Consider the following 20,566-nt stretch of genomic DNA (forward strand, 5'->3'; position numbering starts at 1 on the left):
ACGCCTCAAGTTTCCTCAAGTATCAACTCTTAATAACCTTGGCTTATGCAGATGAAAAGAGTCCTTCTGTCGGCTCCAGCAACAGAGACATGTTTAATGCAGAAAGCATATTGAATGAGGCTAAGTTTGTTAAATCCATCATTCTGTGCTACCTGCAATTATTTATCAGTGTAGGATAAATAAAGACTATTTTGTGTTGGCTAGAGTTCAGTTCAGATCTTTTTTTTTAAAAAAAGTCTGTACAATAAGAACAATTGTACCTATTTCTCTATCTTATTTAAAAACACTGAAGGGACCCAGATGTGAATTCTTTACTCAATAAAAATTTTCCCATGTGGCTTTGATTTCCGCCGTCATCTGCCAATGTGGCTGAAATCCCTCTTCACCCCCGCAGAGCTTTGTTATCACTGATTTCCAACATGCAGGAAAAGTTAGACGCAACAGGTTCGAGCATTCAGCAGCATCTATAAACCCCCTGTAGTGATTTGACCTTGGAAGAAAAGCGCTCTGAAGAGAAAAGTAAGATAGGAAAAAAATAAAATAAAATAAAAACGTCTGTAAGTTTCCTTAGGGGAGCCGCAGTCTTACCTATGGTCGTGATCACCGTGATGGCAAAATAAAAGGAACCTGCGAATTTCCACTGCACGCCGGCTTTGTGCGGTTTCAGCTGCAGCACCACCTTCTCCAGCAGGTCAAAGTCATCTTTGGAGAGGTTGAAGGTGCTGAGCAGCTCCTGCTTCCTCATGTCCAGCGTCTCCTTCTCGGTTGTCTCCTCCTGAGACTCCAGCGCGTCAAAGATCGCGGCGCCCACGATCAGGTAGGTGAAAGTGCAGATGATGAGGGCGAGGGTCCGCACGTTCTGCCTCTTCATGGTCGGTGGTGTGGTGCGGTCGCGGTGCGGGGTCAGGGGCGCGGGCGGAGAGGCAGCGCGGGGCTGCAGGTCGGGCGGAGAGGCTGGCTCATGGCTGTGGCGGCTCTGGCGGAGCAGCGGAGCCCTCTGCTTGTTTTATGATGAAGAGGAGCTGTTCATTCAGCACCACTCCCCCCAAACACACCTCCTCCACCCGAACCCTCCCCTCTTCATGAAAAGCCCCCACCCTCCCTTTAGTGTTTCCTAGTTTTCCAATGTTAACGCAAAAGATGATTTCTAAGTTTTATCAAAGTTCTCTCTTTTTATTAATATACCAAAATGTATATTGTTTGGCAAACTATTTGAACTGCTTTAACTTTAAAAAAAAATGTTTTTTGACAGTGCAAACACAATATATATATTTTTTTTCTGATTTTACAGAAAAGCATCATTTTTAACGGGAAACTATTTAAAACAAACGCAAAAACCGCTGAATTTTTTAAAAGTGTGGTGTGCATTTAAATGTAACCCACATAAATAAATATTTTAAAGATCAAAACTGTACTTGCATCTGTTAATACACCTACAAGTTTTATGGGATACGTCTACCAGGTTTAGAAACTGGCGCCCAGGCTCAGTTGGACCGGATGGAGAGCGCCTGTGAAAATTAATTTTCCAGTCTTGCAATCTCAAATTGGTTTGAAGTAGCTATTTGGCTTTTCATTCTTTTTCACCAATAGGTGGAGCCACTGAACCATACGTACCTAAATAAAGAAATGGACATAAGAAACTAATAATAAAAAGTACATTTTCCAAAACAAAAATGCTAATAAATTTGCAAATGCAGATAAACAGTTATTTTTCTGTTAAAACTTTGATAATATTTGAAAGGGCCAGATTACTGGAGTGCGCAACCAATATAGCTTAACTTCTTTAGGTCACACTGGATTTTATTTGGCACTTTCTGACTACAGAGGCCTTTATTCAAATGTTTACCAAATATATGAGTTTGTTTAAAATGCGTGACGCGAGACCCTTTGCCTTCCACTTCTTAATCATGAAGGATTTTTGTTAGTCTATCATAAAAATTAATACTAAAAAAAACTCTTACACACATATTGAACTCTGTTTTTAACATGACAGAAATGTAAAAAAAATCTAAATGTATGAATACCGTTTCAAGACACCATAAAGTTAAAGAAAGCCCCCGGTACAGCTGGTGTCCTCTCCACCTTTTGCCACAACTTCCTTTACTGGTGTGCAGTTTATAACTCCGCAGTTATTATTGAGTTATCAAGAACATAGCAAAGACATTGATTTAAGTTTAAATCATAAAAAACACACTATTAGCCCTTTAAGTCCATTAGGTTTTACCAGAAAATTCATGTGAACTCTGTTCACATTAAAAGTTTTTTGTAGAAACATTTTAATCCCTGAGGGACTACATGTACCACTACAGCTCTGTTTGGCAGACCAGTGACATAAATCATCAGACTCCCTAATTTCAGTCATTGGTGTGCATCACAAGAGAGTTTTGTTATTAAAATGAATCTGGCTCAAACTAAGACTGATGCTCCCAACGTCAGTTGGTTCAAAGTTTCTAAAGAATGCAGTTGTTAATTTTAGCTGTGAGAAAAACTGAATTGTTTGCTATCAAACCTCAGTTCTTATTTCAGGGAAGTCAACTCTGAAAGAAGCAAAGTTTGTTGGTTCAAAGAACTGAGTTGGATTTGTTTTATGTTGAAAAGGAAAAAGGAAACGGATCATCATGACGCAAAAAGACAAATGTCAAGTGAAATATTGACCGTGGTCAAGTTTGATGACCTTTGGAGTCGCTGGTTTCCAGTAAGTGGTTCCCTAATGCGTTGTGCGTCAGAGTGAGATGAAGCTGCGATTTGTTGAGGATGCTTTGAAGGCAGTTATGTTCATATTTTATTGCATTTGAGTGCTTATTTTTATTTTTTTTGGGCGGGTTATTCCCAAATATTAAAAGAAACATCTCTGGTTATAATACCTGAACAAGTAAAATAATATTTCATGATTATTTCTTTGCTTACAAAATACATTTAAAAGCACATAAAAGTACATTTTCAACTTAAAGCAACCCTCAAATTTAACCTATGCATGCGCCAACCTGCTACTGACTAATAAATCTTGGCTAATCTTAAATTCCTCCCTTTGAGCTGGGACAGAAATAGCTCTACTTTCAATAAACAGGTCAGTCCAGTCAGCTGGGACTGAGCCTGCATAAATCCTCCCTTCATAAATTGGAGTGCTGAAAGCCTCAGTCGATCAATGCATCAATTAATCCATAACACTTTAATACAGAATTTGGCCTATCAGAATAAAAAGAAATTCAAAAGAAATGAAAAAAAGCCTAATGATATAATAAATTGCCTTTTAGGCTATCACATGTATTAGATTGAACATTTTAGGTTAACACGTGCAAAAAAAAGACATTTTTTACTTCTCTATTGAACCATTAAGCTTTCTACGTCTGATCCATTCAAAACAATCGAACACACACAGAATGATGAAATGAGATTAAGGGAGTAGTCATAAAGCTTTCCGGTCATTGGAGCAGATGTCATTATTCAGAATGAGGCGAGGTTTGACAATGGAAAAGAGGAAATAGCACGAGAAGCTTTATGAGCCCTCACTGTTCAAGAAAACCAAACGGAAAAGGTTTTTCATTCTTAATTTACAAAAAAGGGCCTCTTATTTGTTTAATGTCTCCTGTTAGACACCATCCGATCATGTCAGTGTCATGCATGAAATGCTCTCTTAGACTTCACAGATTATCTTTTACTAATTGGCATCATGCAGTTTGGAGAAAGTCAATAGGATTCATGTCTAAGGTTCTAAGAGGATCGTAGAAGTTTGAATTTGTTTCTGGAGCGCCATCTTTATGTTGAGTTGAATGTTTATTTTGGTTATTTTTTCTGTTAAAGGACCCAAAAACAAACACCTATAATCAAATTTCAGTCATTTACAGTTATGCTGTTAGTTATGCAAGTTATCCCTGCTCTTCCTCTCAAACAAGTTATGACAGGATTCAATATCACGTGGTTGGTGCTTTATTGAGGCTTCAAGACCCTATAAAACCACTCTGCTGCAGTTTTTTTCACGGAGTCTCTTTAAACAACGTCATTACCCAGATGAAGTGGAAATGGGGAAACTTTGCGGACTTCCCCACATAACTGAGATGTTTCAGACTCCTGACATTTTGCATGTGAAAAGCAGATTCAGAAAAGTGCATGGTTACACTCACGTCTCTGAAATATTCAAATGTATGAGTAAAATGTACCACATGCAAATTGAATGGCAGCTTTCTTGCCGAGTTGATTATGTGGCTTGCTAAATTAAGATATACAAAGATAACAGACGTAATTTTTAGCTTGTTCTTATCACATGGTTTCTTGATTTTCTCTGACAAACGGCAAACTACGATTTTTGGTCTCAGTACCAGTGATGTTGTTTGTTTCAATCTTGTTTAAAAGTGTAACATATGCACTGAAGTTTTCAGTCTCAGATAATTACTTCAAATTAAATTGCAGCCAGGCATACCAATTAAGTTGTAAAGCCACTTTGAAAGCTGACACACAGAAACGAGGAGCATTTCTAACATGGTTTTCTGTTTCTGTTATTGATAATCATTACATCTTGGTCATTTTCCAATATGAGTCTCAGCTGTTGATTCCCTGTTGGCCTGCAGGCATCCAGCTGCAGGCTAACCAGTGTTTTCTTTACTGCAAAATCTCCATTATGTCCTTGTGAGTCACAGCTCTTCCTGCAGCTACAGACCCATTAAACAAAATTGTCCAGTGGCAGCTTCTGACCTCTGGCATGAACTGTGAGCATGGCATCAAGGCTGGACCCTCATTACTGTGATTCCAGAAAGGCAAAACCTCGTCTGCAGACAGATTTCATATTGGGAACCCAGGAGTGAACACACAAGATTAGAAACATTGATGCAAGCCTTACTGTTACAGTATTCATTCCTCCCAAACTTTCTCACATTTTGACACCTTACGGACACAAGAATCGGGGTGTTTTACCATGACTTCATGCAAAATATCAACATTTTGCACCAACAGCTGGTTGCAACAAGAAGGTTGTGGGTCCAAATCCAAGCTTGGTGTCTTACTGGATGGAGTTTGCATGTTCTCCTTCTTTCTCCATCCAAACACATGACTATTAGGTAAGTCTGTCTCTTTAAATTGCCATTAATTGCGCTGTATCTCTATTTTTCTCTACAATGGAATGCAGCATTTTGTTACAAACCAGCAACAAAATACTGCCTTGCAACAAAACGCAAACTAAAAACTAAAATATATATTTAGATTTCTGTAAAATAAACTCCAGGGCAGAGATGCAGGTTGTCGTTAGTAAAAAAAGGAAAAAAAAAAAAAAGTAACTAAATATTATTACACTGCCTTTGCACTGGAACAGTAATTTACTTGTAAGTTTCACCTCACCTGAACAGGCCTTTGGGTTGTTGACCTACTCTTTAAAATTTCGATTTACGATGTGCAAAGACACCGAGGTACAAGCAAGATGATGAGAAAGCACTTAGCTGAACGTTTACGAGTTGAAACATAAAGTGTTTCAACTCATAAACGGTTCACCAGGCTGCCATGCAAAACTGCAAATGAGTTTATGTAATGGGTTTTTACCTGCTTGCAAGGCTGGTAGGCTTAGGCACCACTTCCTGTAACAGCTGGTCCAGACTTTCTGATGCATTTCAGTGGTCGTAGTGCATCAACATTCTGTTAAATCAGATCCTGGTTATCAGACCAAGATAGTGCTGTGAAAAAGTTTGTCCCCTCTTACAGCTTTCTTCTGTTCTCGCTTCTGTTCTCACATGTAAATGTTTCAGAGAATCAAATAACTTTTCACTCGAATGGCTGCCAAGGCAAATTAAAGCATTATCAAACATTCACGAACCAAAACAACACTCCAGGAATGTTGAAAAATGTTGATTCTACATAATGCCCCTTTTATGTTGGAAAAAAAGTTGATTTGTTTCTATGTGGGAAAGTACCTGCAATTGTTAAATCATGACGTAACAGTGACTAGCTACATGTTTTGTTTAGTTTCACCACCTCCACCCGGTCTGATAACTGGCAGGCCTATAGAATCAATAAATCAATTAAATATATTTTGTCAAAACATTCTGCTGACCATGAACATAAAAAGACCTGAATCACATCTTAATCACTTGGAAATAGATTCTGTTGACTTAAGTTGACAAAAATACAACTCTTAAGGAAGATGTGTTTTTCATTGCAGCTAGCATAAACATTAGCATTATGCTATGGTCAAATAAAAGTGTTAGAAGTGAGATGGTCTGGTGAAGCCTCTGATTTAGCATTGAGAAAACTTACTATAATTGTTGAATGATTATAGTTTGCAGAATGAAATCCAAGACACCCTGGCAAGCCCACATCTAAATGTCTCTAAAAGTGAAGCTTTCTGATTGGTCTAGTTAAAGTCTGATGGAGATGATGATCCAAAAATGCCTGTACAGACTTGCAAGCATATTTTATCTGAGGTTGTGTTTTGGGTTAGATATATGAAAGTGTTTCCCACCAAGCTTAAATAAACTTTTCCAGTTCTGATGAGAATTTTACCCAAACAGGGTTAGTGGTTGAAGAATGCGCTCAGTTTCTCCTCATCCTCAACATTTCTGGGCTCCATCTTAAATCCTGTTTGGGTTAGGAAAAAAAAAAAAACTGCCTTATATTCACACTTGAAAACCCACTAATTGTTTCTAAAACTCTCTGCAGTTGATTGCTGCATTGTCATTAAAAACTCCAATTTATTAAGAAAACATCTAATTACTGCTGTCATGCTCTATGCATGTGCATCTACTGTAAACACACACAGATGTAATAAATCCAGCTCCGCAGCTGTTACTGTAGAAGTTGCTGGGAGCGCTATGTGTGTGCACGAGGCTAACTTAACTTCACTGGAGAACAAATTACATAACACTGAGGACATCATTAAGGGCAATGGCATGCAGACAGGAGCTGTCCTACTCCTAGTTTCCACCCCCTGCCTCCTCCATATTTCCTGAAAGCATCTTGGGAGGGGTGCCCTTCAGCTGCCCACATCTCATTACATGCAGATCAACGTGGCCTGTAGCTTCCTGCTGACATTCAATTAGACTCTTTTTCCCATCGTTTGCTCTGCCACCGTTACTCCTGCCACGGCCCCTGCTGTCATTTGCTAATTATTCTAAAACATCCCTCCAATTAGAGCTGAACCTGTTCATTATAGCCACGACGCCCCAGTGAGCTCGCCACACCTCTGCTGCTCTGCCGGATGAAGATTATTATGGGGGAAATGACATGTTTGCGATATTCAGAAAATATATAGCTTGACTGGTTGAGAGTTGTGGGTTTAATACCTCCACCCCTGAGCTGCAGACCTTTGGACTTTTTGTTCTGGATAGATTTTCCCACAGAGTTTGCATCTGAGTCAAGCATGAACTTACAGTATGTGAAGCTTCAGGATATTTTTTCCAATATTTCTTAAGTTAGATCTAATTCAGTGTTGTTAGCCTCCCACCAGTTACATTGTCACCAGACATGATGTATTAAAGAAAACCTGCGCTTTTTGTGTACAAAAACAGAAAATATTGGTACATGGAAATACAGACTTGGTTGATTTCCCACATTAGAGAAGGAAAAACAATCCATCTTCATGTGTTAGACCAGTTTTATCCCAGAATAGTGCATGACCCAGTATTGATTTTCAAATTTCATACTTTAACCTTTGACTTTTTAAATGGGGAATCAAATAGACTGGTCAAAACATGACTGAATTCATCTACACCATTTGTATTGACTACAGAATATTTTACACTTGTGTTTTACAAATGTCTCTTTTTTCCAAAGAAGTGCTTTTTTTAGCATACAGTTACACATGCTCTCTCATAATTTCATCCTTTGCACTATCACTATGCACACATTTGATGTAGTTTCATAAAAGTATGTTTAGGCATCTTGATGATGATTAATTATCGCAGACCCCCAATTTTCCCTCCATAGTTCTACAATAAACACCGACAGCATGTCTCTTTTTAGAACCAAAGTAAAAAAGGTCAGACGCAGGCTTTTAGTTACTGATTTAGCTCAGAGTGGATCGATGACGTGAGAAACACCGGGGTTACTTTTATAAATCATGCATAAATCTGAAAGCCAGGAGGTCTTCAGGAATGAATGTGAACAACAATTAGAATGCTAAATTTATTGTAGGCAATTAGTCATGTTAGTGACAGTCACTTTTAAATGCAGTGCAATGAAATTTCATCACTTGCTTATTACTGAAAACGAAATGGTTATCGCGCTAATGGGTTGTTTTTAGAGCGGAAAAATGACTGTGCAATCAGAAAAATCACATTTTGGCTGTTTCAAATCATGTTTTTCTGCTTCCAACTAGATGATGTAAACATTTTAGGGAAATGTTTTTGCATCTTATCAGACAAACGGTAACGAGAATGTTAGAAGTTTCCTGAATCTGACCACTTTTACTGTTAGTCTTTTATTTTTTTCACAGTAAAAGTTTAAATACGTTTAAATCCTAAGTGATCTTTCTGCAATCTTTAAGAAGAAATGACTTAATAATTTCTCACTCCAACTTTTTCTGATGACAAATGAAAACATCCAATAACATTTTACATTTCAAAACAGCTGCTTCAAAGTGACATTTTGAGTTTCTTAGCCAACTATTCTTGTCTCATGTCTCTGATTTGTAACAGTTAACTCTCACTACAGGACGCTAGCTTCTGCACATCTGATCACTATAGTTCTCTTCACTGAGAGCTGTGGATGCAGCTGAGTAAGCAGCTAGTGAAAAAAGACATCAGGAAATGCAAACTCCTCATAAGGAGATAGGTGACAGAAGCTCCTTTTATACAACGCCCCTGCTGGCAATAGATCATACGATGGGCATGATAACTCATTGAGTGCAGGCTTAATTCATCCTATTACACCATCGGTCTCAGCTGTACTGTGCACTTACCTGTAATTCATCAAGAGACACCAAAAGAAGACCAGAGAGTCTCTTAACTGAGAGTTAAGGCCTGCCAGTTTACCAAAGTTTATATACTTTTTCCTTAATCCTCAAGTCCCTTCCAAGTCTCTTTCTTCAATACAACCACACATGCATTAGTACCTATGGTATAGAGTTGCTGTTGTTCTGCTGAAATCCATAACGAGAATACACCAAACCCGTAACCTCTAATTTGCGACTTGCAAATCTGTGTGCGCACAACCATGCAGTGGATATAAATAAGACAATTTTCTTTCAATAATAATTAATTGTGAGTTTGACATTGCATACCTTCAACAAAGGCTCAAAAGTGACGAAAAAGATGTTTCTCCAAAGTACTGGTGATCCAAAACACACCAGCTACTCCACCTCAAACCAAGTATATGAATAATATACTAAATGAAGGTTTTGATATAGCTCAATCAAGCTCTGGATTTTAACTTAAAGCTTCATAACGTCTGAAATAAAACAACAGTGAGTCACAATTTCAGACTCATTGCCAGTTAAACGCCAGGGCTCTCAAAGTTGACACAACCTGTTGTTGGGTTAAGGGGCAACTGCTTTCCACAAAGGGTCAGGTTGGTTTAAATTATTCTGTTTAGAAACTATATTTTTTTATTTACTAATTTTATATCATGGCAAAGAAAAAGCAGAGCATGAAGAACAGTTCTGTAAGCAGAGACATGCATCTCTCTGCCTAAAATGTGCACCTTATTTAAGCTGCAGGGATCTAATACATTTGAAAGTCCTCTAACAGTTTCAGAAGGAAGCTGCAGTTCCTCTATTTATTAAGGTTTCCCGGATGTTCTTCAGAAATTTGCAGTTTCGTCTGTTATTTGTGGTTTCTTCATGTTTTCTGAGTTGAGCGTCACTAGGTAGCATAGACAGTGACAGTTTAATCTGCACTTGACTCATGTGTGCACAGTTTTATTAGCATTAAACATGCACCGACAATGAGAGCATACACTATTCCATTAAGTGGTATTGAATACAACAAAGATCTAGCAAAAAAAAAAAAAGTCTGTGCTGAAATGCTGAAAAAATACAATTAATCCAGTTTTTTTCAAATAGACTCGACTCCTGCTGTCGCTGTTAGGAGTTACTTTTTACGGCAGCAGAAAACGTGCCTCAGTTGAATGGGAGGAAATGAGTGGTTAGCATCAGCATGACCACCAGCTGCCACTGTGACCAGACAAAACTCCTTTGGTACTGGTTCTTTCCCTCAGAATCTGTCTTTCTTCGTGAATGCTCGTCCTTCTTGAGCACTTGTCCTTCTAATGAATGTCTGTGAATGAGTCACACTTGTTACCGATTTAACAGTTGTCTTGTTTTCACTCGTGGTGCATGAAAATCAACATGTTTTCTCAAAAAAATAAATAAATAAATAAAAATCTCTCAGTTCTCAAAAGATTGCTAATAAAACCACTCTGTTTCTTGTATAAAACAAAATGTACATTCAGGTATTTTCTTGCAGTTGCAGAGAAAATGTGCAGCTTTAAATGCTAAAAGCAACATGTATCATTTTTTTAAAATCATTTTAAGCATATCTGCAAAGCTGAGAAAGTAGAGCTAAATTAAGTTAGATACTGAAGCCAAAAATAAGAAGAGGAACATAAGGTTGGACTGAACTCTTAAGCAGAGTTGGTTTCAGTGGCAGACTTTTATAGTGAGCTGAGAAGCTTTGCAGCTGCAAGCACGCTTCCACAAGCTCATTTATATGAGGAGAACTGTGGGTGCACTGCTGTCAGATACAATATGTCCCACACTGTCACTTCATGCTCTCTAAATTATGATTCCTGCTGCTCCCTCCATGCAAGGGTTGCTGCAGAAACACGTTCAGATTTATAGTAAATAAAGTTTATCCCAAAATCAACTCAACGGATGTCGCTGTTAACAAGAATTTGTCTTTTTCCAGAAGCATTATACACAGACACCATTGCCAGAAGCATTTGCTTGTCTGCTTTCACACACACACACACACACACACACACACACACACACACACACACACACACACACGCGCGCGCGCGCACACACACACATATGAATTTGAGTGACATCTCATTTATAGTCTGTGGTGTTTATGGAAATCTTCGGTCATTCTACCAATTTATCGAATTGCCAAACAGAAATGCGTGATTTGTCTCTCCAGAGAGCACGTTTCCAGTCCTCTGGAGTCCAGTGACATGATTACATCCAGCACTTTCCAGTTAATTTGCGGATTTACGACTCTGATGCAGTTGCTCAACCATGGAAACTCACCTCATGAAGATCTCCATGTACTGTTCTTGAGCTAATCTGAAGGTCACATGACATTTGGAGGTCTGTAGCCGATGACTCTCGAAAAATGTGGTTATCTCTGCACAACCCATGCCTCAGCATCTGTTGACACCACTCTGCGGTTTTATGTTGCTCATAACTTTGTGATATAGTTACATATACTGTAACAACATACACTCTGACATTCATATATATCCAAACCTAGAATGTAAACACAAAGTCCCTCTTCAAACCTAAACGTAGACAGACGCTGTTTTTCTTTCTATCAGACACAAAGATAAACAAAGAGCAGCAGGACTGAACTCTAAGCTTTAAAAGAGTAAAAACAAGACAAAGGTCAGAGGTCAGAGGTGCCAGTAACATGTGGCTTCTATTAACACTTCACGGGACACAGATGATTTCGCAGAGGGGAAGTATGTTTAAGTTTGATCAGTATTATAATATAGAACAGCTTTTATTGATGTAAACATTATTGGTGCCGGGTATTACAAATGTTACAACAGCACCATCTTGCGGTCACTATAAATAAACTGTTACACCCCACAACCTGTGGGCTTTTCCAACAAGTTTGGACATATGGACATTAGTAACAGTTTTAACAGTATCGAGAAATTCCATTAATAAAAAAAAAAAAAAAAAAAAAAAAAAATCTTTTAAAATTTAGTGGTGATTCTGATTAGGAAAAAATAAGGGGAATAAATCTTAAATGTCAACAAAAATTATTTCAAGTAATACCTTAGTTACAGACAACAAAAACAATCAGCTATAGACTGAAGCTCTAAGCACGTGTCTGTAAATATCTACGTTGACCACCGGATGGCGACATCTGCAGCATTTGCCTCATTTTCTTTCCAACGACTTTTATTTGCCATCTTCAGGTAATGTTTTGCCTAATCAAAGATTTAATTTTCAAAAACAGCATTCTGATACTTATGACAATTATTTAAAAAAGCAAAAGATTTTTCTTAGCATAATATTACATGTTGCTGTGAACGTTCTAAGTAAATCATTAATTGTGCAAGTTGACAGCCTTTGCTCAAAGTTTTGCTATATCAAACGAAAGCAAAAGTAGCGCGGCTCTCTCACGTCAAAACACGTCTGTGTGACACCCTGTAACATGTGCTCGCCTGCTGTTTTACCACTCAAGAATACGTCAAAAAAGGCGGTCCTTTGTGCATGCCGGAGCAGAGGGTTCATATCCTGCTTCATTGCCGTGAAAAACTCTTAACTGCATCTCATTCCCTCCTTGAAAACTGTCAGGACGTTAGTGCGCTCAGCGGCATGGAGGGGACCAAAGGAGAGGAGCGGCAACCGGAGCAGGCGGCGTCTTTATTCGGGACGTCCGAGCTGGAGAGCCAGAGGATCAGCGCAGAGCGGAGGAAGAAGCGGAATCACCGCTGTAAAATCATTATTGGGGTATGTGACAGAGCTATAAAAAAAACTAAAAAACTTTAATCTGGCATCACGTCAATTACTTACAACTAAAATGAAGAAACTCAATATCCTGTTTTCAAGAATCTGCAATAATTAGATTTTAAAGTTTTAATGCCTTCTTTGAAAAAAAAAAACCTGCAAGCCCAGAGTTCAATTTAGACTTTTTTTTTTTTTTTTTTGCAATTGTTTTATTGGTTAATCATTGCTAAGTTGCTACAAATTTCTTTTGCACTGCAGCGAAATCTCGATGAAGTGCAAAAGCCACAGCTTTCATGTCAGCATTTTCACCTTGTTTGCTTTGCCCGTCATTAATCCACAGCTGTCACAGCTGAGACTGTCAGTGGTGCCAGAGAGTAATGTGGAAACTAACTGTTTTCACTCCAGTGCAAAGAGACAGAGGCCAGGAAAGGCCCCACAGGTGTCCTGCAGTTGTTTCTGTGGAAAGCAGAACCAGACCTCACAGCACAGTTTGTGGAAATTCATGAACAAAACACTTGAATCACTCTGGGCATTGACGGAGAAATTAAATTGTTCTATTTGTAGTTTATTCATGTTTTTTTCCTTTGCCAATTTTCCTTGAAAAATGCTGTTTTCCAGTTCATTAAATTCTTCAAAGCCAAAATCTACCCTTTTTCAGGCTGTCAATGCGTCATTAAACAACATGTTCTTTGAATCACAGGCTAATTTCAGGGCATTCACATTCTTTGAATTTTCACACATAAATGTGTAAAAATTCACACATTTGTGTGTGAATTTTGATGCACACATAAATATGCATCATTTATGTGCCCATTTTTGATAACCAAAAAAAAGGTCATTATGAAGTAGCAGCACAACAAAACATTTTCAACACTTTCTCACAAATTAAAATCTAATGGCTGCGATGTGTTTTACTTCAGCTTTCAGTCCTCTTTTCCCTGATACCCATAAATAAAAACCAGTGCACCCAATGAACTACAGAAGCCCATATAATTAGAAAAATGGAATCCCCCTGTGAGTAATGTCAGTTTAAATACAGCTGTTCTGTGAAGGCTTCAGATGTTTGTTAGGCAACAACAGGGAACAAGCAGTTTCATGAAGGCCAACGAACACAGCATACAACTCCGGGATCAAGTTGTAGACAAGTTTAAAGCAGAGTGGGATTATAAAACTATATGTCAGGCTTTGAATATTGGAGTCTTCAGTTTACAGTTGATCTAGAAATGTGTTGGTAACACTAAAATCAAACATTTCGGCTTACCTGCAGAGCATGTCTATTGTGAACACACCCTGCCCACAGTGGAACATGGTGGTAGTCATGTCATGCTCTGGGCATGCTTCTCTATAGCAGGACAAGGGAAGCAGGATGGATTTTGGAGAACCAAAATGTTGTGATGCGATGGTTTAGATCAAAGTTTGCTCCTATGCTGGAATGGCCCAGTCAAAGTCCAAACCTTTATCCAATTGAAAACCTATAAAAAGTCTTGAAAATGAATGCTTACAGATTTTGTTCATCCAGTCTGATTTGTCTTGAGATATTTTGAAAGTAGGAAGGACACATTGCAATCTATATATGCGTGAAACTGGTAGAGACACGTTACAATACTTGTCTGTAAATACAGAAAATGTTGGTCCTCCAAACAGCTTTCGACTAAGTTCAGATGCACACCACACTTTTCAGATATTTATTTGGGAAAATAAATTGAAAATTATGTCTCTTTCTCTTCCACCTCCAAGTTATTCACTGTTTTATTTTGGTTTATTTAAATCACCCCAAATTTAAGTGACGACATAGCATGACTTTCCCAAGGCATTGTGTTGCTTATGTAGAAATGAGCATGAACACATGATGTCTTAATTCTCTATTGGGTTCAAAACTACATCTGCCAGCAACCTGGTGCACTGTTTTTTTCTTTTGTAACTCAGAATCACAAAATCACACTTTAAAGAACTGATTTATCAGCAAATCATGCAACTATTACATTAAACTGCATGTTAGACTAAAGTTTTAGATCCCAGTGTGCATAAATGCCATACTGTTATTCAGTCAGACACATACTGCATACGTTGTGTGTGTGTTTATGCTGACACTATAAATGCTGCTTACAGACCCAACTATGTGCCACACTTCCTGGGTCGTTTTTTAACCTGGATTAGAGTCCACCCTTGTTATTTTGTATCACCCTTAAAGAGCCTTTTACTGCCACAGTCAAAGGTTTCTCCAAATAGCCTCCTTTATTAATAAGCAAATAGACTAACCACGCCCAGTCCAAGTGGAGGCAAATAACTGCAATAGCTTTTATTTTTAAAGCGCAAAAACCAATGACTGAAAACTTTAAGTGAAGTTGTTTTTTTTAATGTTATTTTTATGCAGTTAAAACATACAGATACGTAAGTAAATATATTTTTTTTATTCCAAAATCCACCTCAGGCGTAAATTATCAATGGAACTAATTTGTTCCATTAAGTTACTTCCTTCTGACTGAGTTATTTTCCTTCTAACTTAAGCTATAAACCACAGAAACTCCAGATGTCTGCTTAGTACTGTAACCAGAGTCTAGACAGTGTAACGCTCCATGACAATGCATGTATTTGGACCAATAACAATTTTACTCTTTGAAAAGGAGCAACTGGAATTTTCCTTCCAGCCATTGCCCCAACTTGAGGAACATTTGTTCAACACCGGCAGACAATGGACCTTAGTCTAGGTTTTTCATTCTGTAATGTTCACTTTCAAAGTGAACTTCAGACATCACTCTAACCTGGCAATCTAGGGTTCGTTTTATAATAACAGCTTATTCTGAAAAAATTTAATGAACTGAAGCAAAAAAGTACCACTTAGAGTCAGACTTGTAGGTGTGAATGGGACAAACTGTACTTTTACTTCCCACAAACACACTGCTTACATTTTACGCTCCCACGAAAGCAAATCAAGCTATCCTGTCTGCTCACCTCTCCCTAAAAAAACAAAAGAAAAACAACCAGACACCAAATACACATAACATATTATCATAACTGTCTAGGAATGCCACATTTGTAAGTGTGAATCACACTAAAAGGATTTCTTGTGGTTGATAATTCCACCAATCCTGCTTTTTGACAGCCTTGCAGCACACTAACTGTGCTAACTGTGAAGAAGTATGAGTTTGAAATATGTTTTTTTTTTTTTTTTGCTTAACTTGTAAAAGAAAATAAATAATCACAGACTAGCGTTTTTTTCCTGCGGAAGTGGTAAATATGTGGTGGTCATCTTAGTAATCAAAGTATTGGCTATAATAACCTCACCTATTTCATGACAATGTATTTCTATCTTGAACTATGTTTAATTTGAATAACTTAATGTTGCTCCTGCAAACTGCACCGTGTGTTGTGATTTAAAATATCACCTCCAGCAAAGTGATAGCACGATGGTCAAAGTTAAAAAGCAAAATATAACTTCTCACAAACAATATTTAATTCTGGCTACAGAGAAGATGCCAAGCGGTCTCAGACTGCAGAGCAAGTAAACAACCACAAGAACCACTGAGGGTCTGTTTTAGGCGTTGCTGCCAGTGAGACACGGCAGTACGCCCCCATCTCTCCATAAACAGAGTGTTTTCTTTGAAACGCCCATTTAATTACAAACCCCTCACTCTCCAGAGCTGCTGTCCCTCAGCAGATAAAAACTCAGCAGCACTTGGTCCACTCATTTTTAACAGATGAAGATTAAATATGGAGACAGCTGGCAAGCCTCAGATCATAAAGTTGAACAATGTATGAATCACAGGACCGGATGTCAACTTAGTTTTGTGTTTTTTAGTTATTTATTTGAAACATTTTTTTTTTTTATTTCTAGGATGAACAGATTAGGAAATGTTAATGTACAATTCCAGTTATTTTTAAAAACAAGAATTGGTTGGTAAAAATGTAGCATTTTGGCCCCAATAACAAGAAATATCCTTGGAGGTGTTATGGAGAAACTTTCAAAACTGTAGCTGTTAAGTTTGCCAAAAATAGTTAACAGTAAGAGAGCCAGTCACCGTTTCAGGCTTTTGATTTTGAAGCCTGTAAAGTTGTATCTGTGTGCTGCTTAATGAATCATGTACTCTGGTGACTTAAACAGCAACTTGTTGTCTTTGTTCAGGTTGCACTGCTGTGCTTACTGATCGTCATTGTGACTGTGGCGATTTCACATAAAAGTGGCTCTAAGAGCACAGGTAAGTTTCACAAAGACACCCAGTTTTCTGACTTTTTACAGTGTTGATTATGAAGTTTTTTTTGTTTTTTGTTTTTTTTGAGGATATATTTTCTAGGGCACATGTGTCAAACTCAAGGTCGTAGGATAAAATCTGGCCCTTCGTAGCTTTTTATGCGACCCTCTTCCAGACTAAACTTTAAGTGTGCTTAAATATTATGTGTAAAACCAAATCAATGCAATTTTTATATGTTTACTATCAAATCATATCAATCAGTCCCTCCAGTTTTTTTGTGAATTATTGTGGAAATTCGCACATCAACAAATCCCCGCAGTATTTTGCAGTAATAATTGCGAGTTTATTGCAAATTCTTTCAAAAATTACCAAAAAGGTTCTAACTTGTACTAAACACCTCCCTCAACCTTGACTGATGTCAGTTTATAGCAGCATGTCATAAAAAGTCACATTTACCGTCATACATAACTGCAAATATCGCAAATATTTTCAAATTAGTACAACAAATTCCTTGTTATTTTTATTGCAAAAACTAACAAAAAGAATCACAAAATCCTGGAGGAACTGAACATATGTTCAATAACAATATTTAATTTTAAGAATTCATTCATATTTTAACAGTTTGTGAAAAGGTTTTATAAATACATTCTGGCACAACCGGCCCTTTCAGAGCATTCATGAGCTTGATTTGGCTCAAAACGAAAATGAGTTTGCCACCTCTATTCAGTGCAGGGCAGGTGCAATGCAAATGGCATTTGTTAGAGCGTTGCAACTGTTAAAGCTTCACTGGTAATCATCCTGTGCTTGGCAACCTGTTCCAGTTAAACAGTTTTTAAACAAATGTTATGTTTCAAGTGGCTCAGAAAAGCCTTAGCTTAAACCCATCTCAGGAACTGAAAACCAGAACTGCTAAATGATTTAAGGATGACCGTAGATTCTGGTACTGTATTCAAGGTGCTGGATGTCATTGTGACTTTCAATACTGTTGACCATCAGAACATAATGAGCAAGTTAATGAACCCGTTTCGTTTTCTGGAACAGTATAAGTAGTACTCTGCAATGCTTTCATACAGATGTGTCACTTGTGAACACTTCGTTATTTCATCCCAAAACCTCATTATGAGGCAATGTTTTGTTTCTATACAGTCATGACTTTTTATCATGACAGTATAGACTCCCTGATATGCCCTGTGTGTTTGTAAGTCATATCTAAAAAAATAGATATGCATTCCTAATTTTGACAATAAGGAAAAGTAAGAAATATATCTTAACTATAGAACCTAAATAAAATACCTTTTAAAATTCCCTATGATAGGCAATGAAAATGCAATTTCTGGTATGATGTAAATATTACCCACTCTAATTATTCTCAACTAAACCAATTAAAAGTACACATATCATATCTGAGGCACATGATGATATCATGTGATATCATAATTAATTAATGATACCATAATATAATACATTAAATACATCTATGAATTTATTTAATGTCTAATAAATTCATAAATACTTTCATAAAGTGTATTTGTAGTTCTAAATCAGGATTTTTAAACACTTTTACCTTGTCAAAGTAGTTATCCCTGTCATGTAGTGTCCAGATCGCTCAAGACCAAATATGCAAATTAGGTAATGATGTCATCTAGTGATTTTTAGGACAGCCAATAAGCGACTTTCCTTGCTGAGGAGTTGGCAGCAGTGTTCAGTACAAGATATAATAACCCTGGTGCCTAGCAATATAGTAATATCACATTTTCAAGAAAGTCAAGAGAAAAAAGATAATGAAAAAAACAAAATGAAGGGTATCAGTTTATAACCCAGTTTTCCTCCAAGAGAAGTGAGTAGACTGTAGTGTTATTCCTAACCCATTGGCTTAGCTAGCTTAGCTACAGGCTACTGTTAGCCTCCTTTTCACTAACACTTAATCAGGGAAAGGAAATATTTAACAAGATATGCATATATTTGACTTGTCCCTGTACCTTTTAGCACACTTTACAACAGGTGACTATGAGTCACCAGCTGCTCTACCTCCCCATACCAGAGTAACTTCTCCTCGCTCTCACAGCGTAGAAGGTGAGCTACACTGTGTTCACTGATATGCCAGTTAGCATCACTGCAGCAAGGCTATGGGGATTTCTCTGTCTCTCTTGTAAACTCATTACTGACAGAGATTCAAACAATCAAAATATTATTAATAAAAAAAAAAAATCAAACAACAGTTCCAGGAAAATGGCATTGTACTAGATGCCATTTTAGAGCTGGAGTATCATCGTTTAGGAATGTTGCATTGTTGATTAAACCAAAAGATAGTAGCTGGGTAGAGTATCCAGACTCTTTTCTCAGATAAAAAAAAAAGCATTTCTGTTTATTTATTTTGTTTACTGAGGAAAATGAAATTCTAAAAGCACTATATGTGAAGTATACTAGATATAAATCCACTATGCATAAATAAATATATATTTTTAAAATATGTAGGGGTCATTAATGATGATAAGCATGCTGTACCATGCATTAATAGCCATACAGTTACATAAAAATATTTTTTATTGTTATCACAACAGTACCACAAAATATTGCTATAAAAGTTCATATTGTCCACCCCTGATCTGGTGGCCCACTTCCATCCATTATATTCATATTCTCTTTGATTTCTTGTAATTTTTTATTCATGTTTGAGGAGTTGATAGATGGATTTACTCGGCAACAGGAAGAGTACAACATGAACACAGTGACAAGAAAGAGAAAAAGCAAATTCAGTGTTGACAGTTACATTCCTCTCGTTGCCATGTGGGAGAAGGCCAAAGCGATGGGACAAAATCCACACATGAACGAGAAAAACATCCAAAATAAACAGACAAGGGTTCCGACTGTGAGGAAAAAGAGATACATTAGGGCCACCATGCAGCATGACCCACTTTCAAACTGTACAAATGATCCACTCAAGTCAGTCAGCTCAGAAACCCTTGAATCACATACAATAGCTACCTAAAAATCAAAGTTTAGGAAAATATACTTTGCTAAGCTGACATGCTTTGGTATTTTTAAATCTCATATGATCAGATGCATTGACAAAACTGCCAATTCTCAATTTTTTTCATTGTTGTGTAAGCTAATTTAAATAAGTGCCTCTTCATGTTTGTTTTCTAGTCATTACACTTTCTTCTATCACTAACCGTTTGTCTTTGACTTCCTCTCTCTTGTCCAAATGTTTCAGACCATTTGAACACTCCCACAGTCTGGTACAGGAGAATTTAGCAAAACATCCTAAACATAAAGTGACATTTCTATTTTGACATTTCCAGAAATGGATGCATTTGGAAATAATGATTCATATCAGTACTCAGAAATGACCTACAGTCCAGATAATTGCATTTCAGCAGAATCAGTGAGGAACTTAAACAGAAAAAAATGTTTGGCACTAATTATTGTCATTTGTCCTATGGTAGAGTTTTCAAAGGCAGAAGCAGCTACATAAAGGAATAGTTTGGGGATTTCCAACCAGGAATATATATTTTCTCTCTTTAGTTTGAGCCCAACAATAACCTTATTCCAATCGAGTATTTCTAACCTAAACTTGATTCCAACATGACTTAATTTCTCAAAATTCTGTCCACTGTACACCATAACGACAGGAGGAAATTTATCAAATAAAGTGATGAATTACTTGCATATAACTATTCAGATCCTTTGCCTAAATATTCCAGATTAAGATCAGGTGCTTCATGTTTATGATCATCCTTCAAATGTTTCCACAAATTCACTAGACCCACCTGTG

At 37.3% G+C, this 20,566-nt stretch overlaps 2 protein-coding genes across 2 annotated transcripts in view; one reads left to right on the forward strand and one right to left on the reverse strand.

The window, feature by feature from the left end:
• The window catches only part of kcnk3a (potassium channel, subfamily K, member 3a), a 36,317-nt gene extending 35,310 nt beyond the window's left edge, over positions 1 to 1,007 (reverse strand). The window contains exon 1 of the mRNA XM_007545752.2: positions 589 to 1,007. Within this exon, the coding sequence (XP_007545814.1) occupies positions 589 to 871 (283 nt within the window). The 5' untranslated portion in view covers positions 872 to 1,007. The remainder of the gene's footprint in view (positions 1 to 588) is intronic.
• An 11,348-nt stretch (positions 1,008 to 12,355) lies between these two features.
• enpp1 (ectonucleotide pyrophosphatase/phosphodiesterase 1) overlaps positions 12,356 to 20,566 on the forward strand; it is a 44,077-nt gene continuing 35,866 nt past the window's right edge. Inside the window, exons 1-3 of the mRNA XM_016662695.1 lie at positions 12,356 to 12,604; positions 16,725 to 16,797; positions 18,778 to 18,864. Coding sequence (XP_016518181.1) covers positions 12,365 to 12,604; positions 16,725 to 16,797; positions 18,778 to 18,864 — 400 coding nt within the window. The 5' untranslated portion in view covers positions 12,356 to 12,364. The remainder of the gene's footprint in view (positions 12,605 to 16,724; positions 16,798 to 18,777; positions 18,865 to 20,566) is intronic.

The sequence above is a fragment of the Poecilia formosa genome, unplaced genomic scaffold, assembly GCF_000485575.1.
Source record: "Poecilia formosa unplaced genomic scaffold, Poecilia_formosa-5.1.2 Scaffold1, whole genome shotgun sequence".
NCBI lineage: Eukaryota > Metazoa > Chordata > Actinopteri > Cyprinodontiformes > Poeciliidae > Poecilia > Poecilia formosa.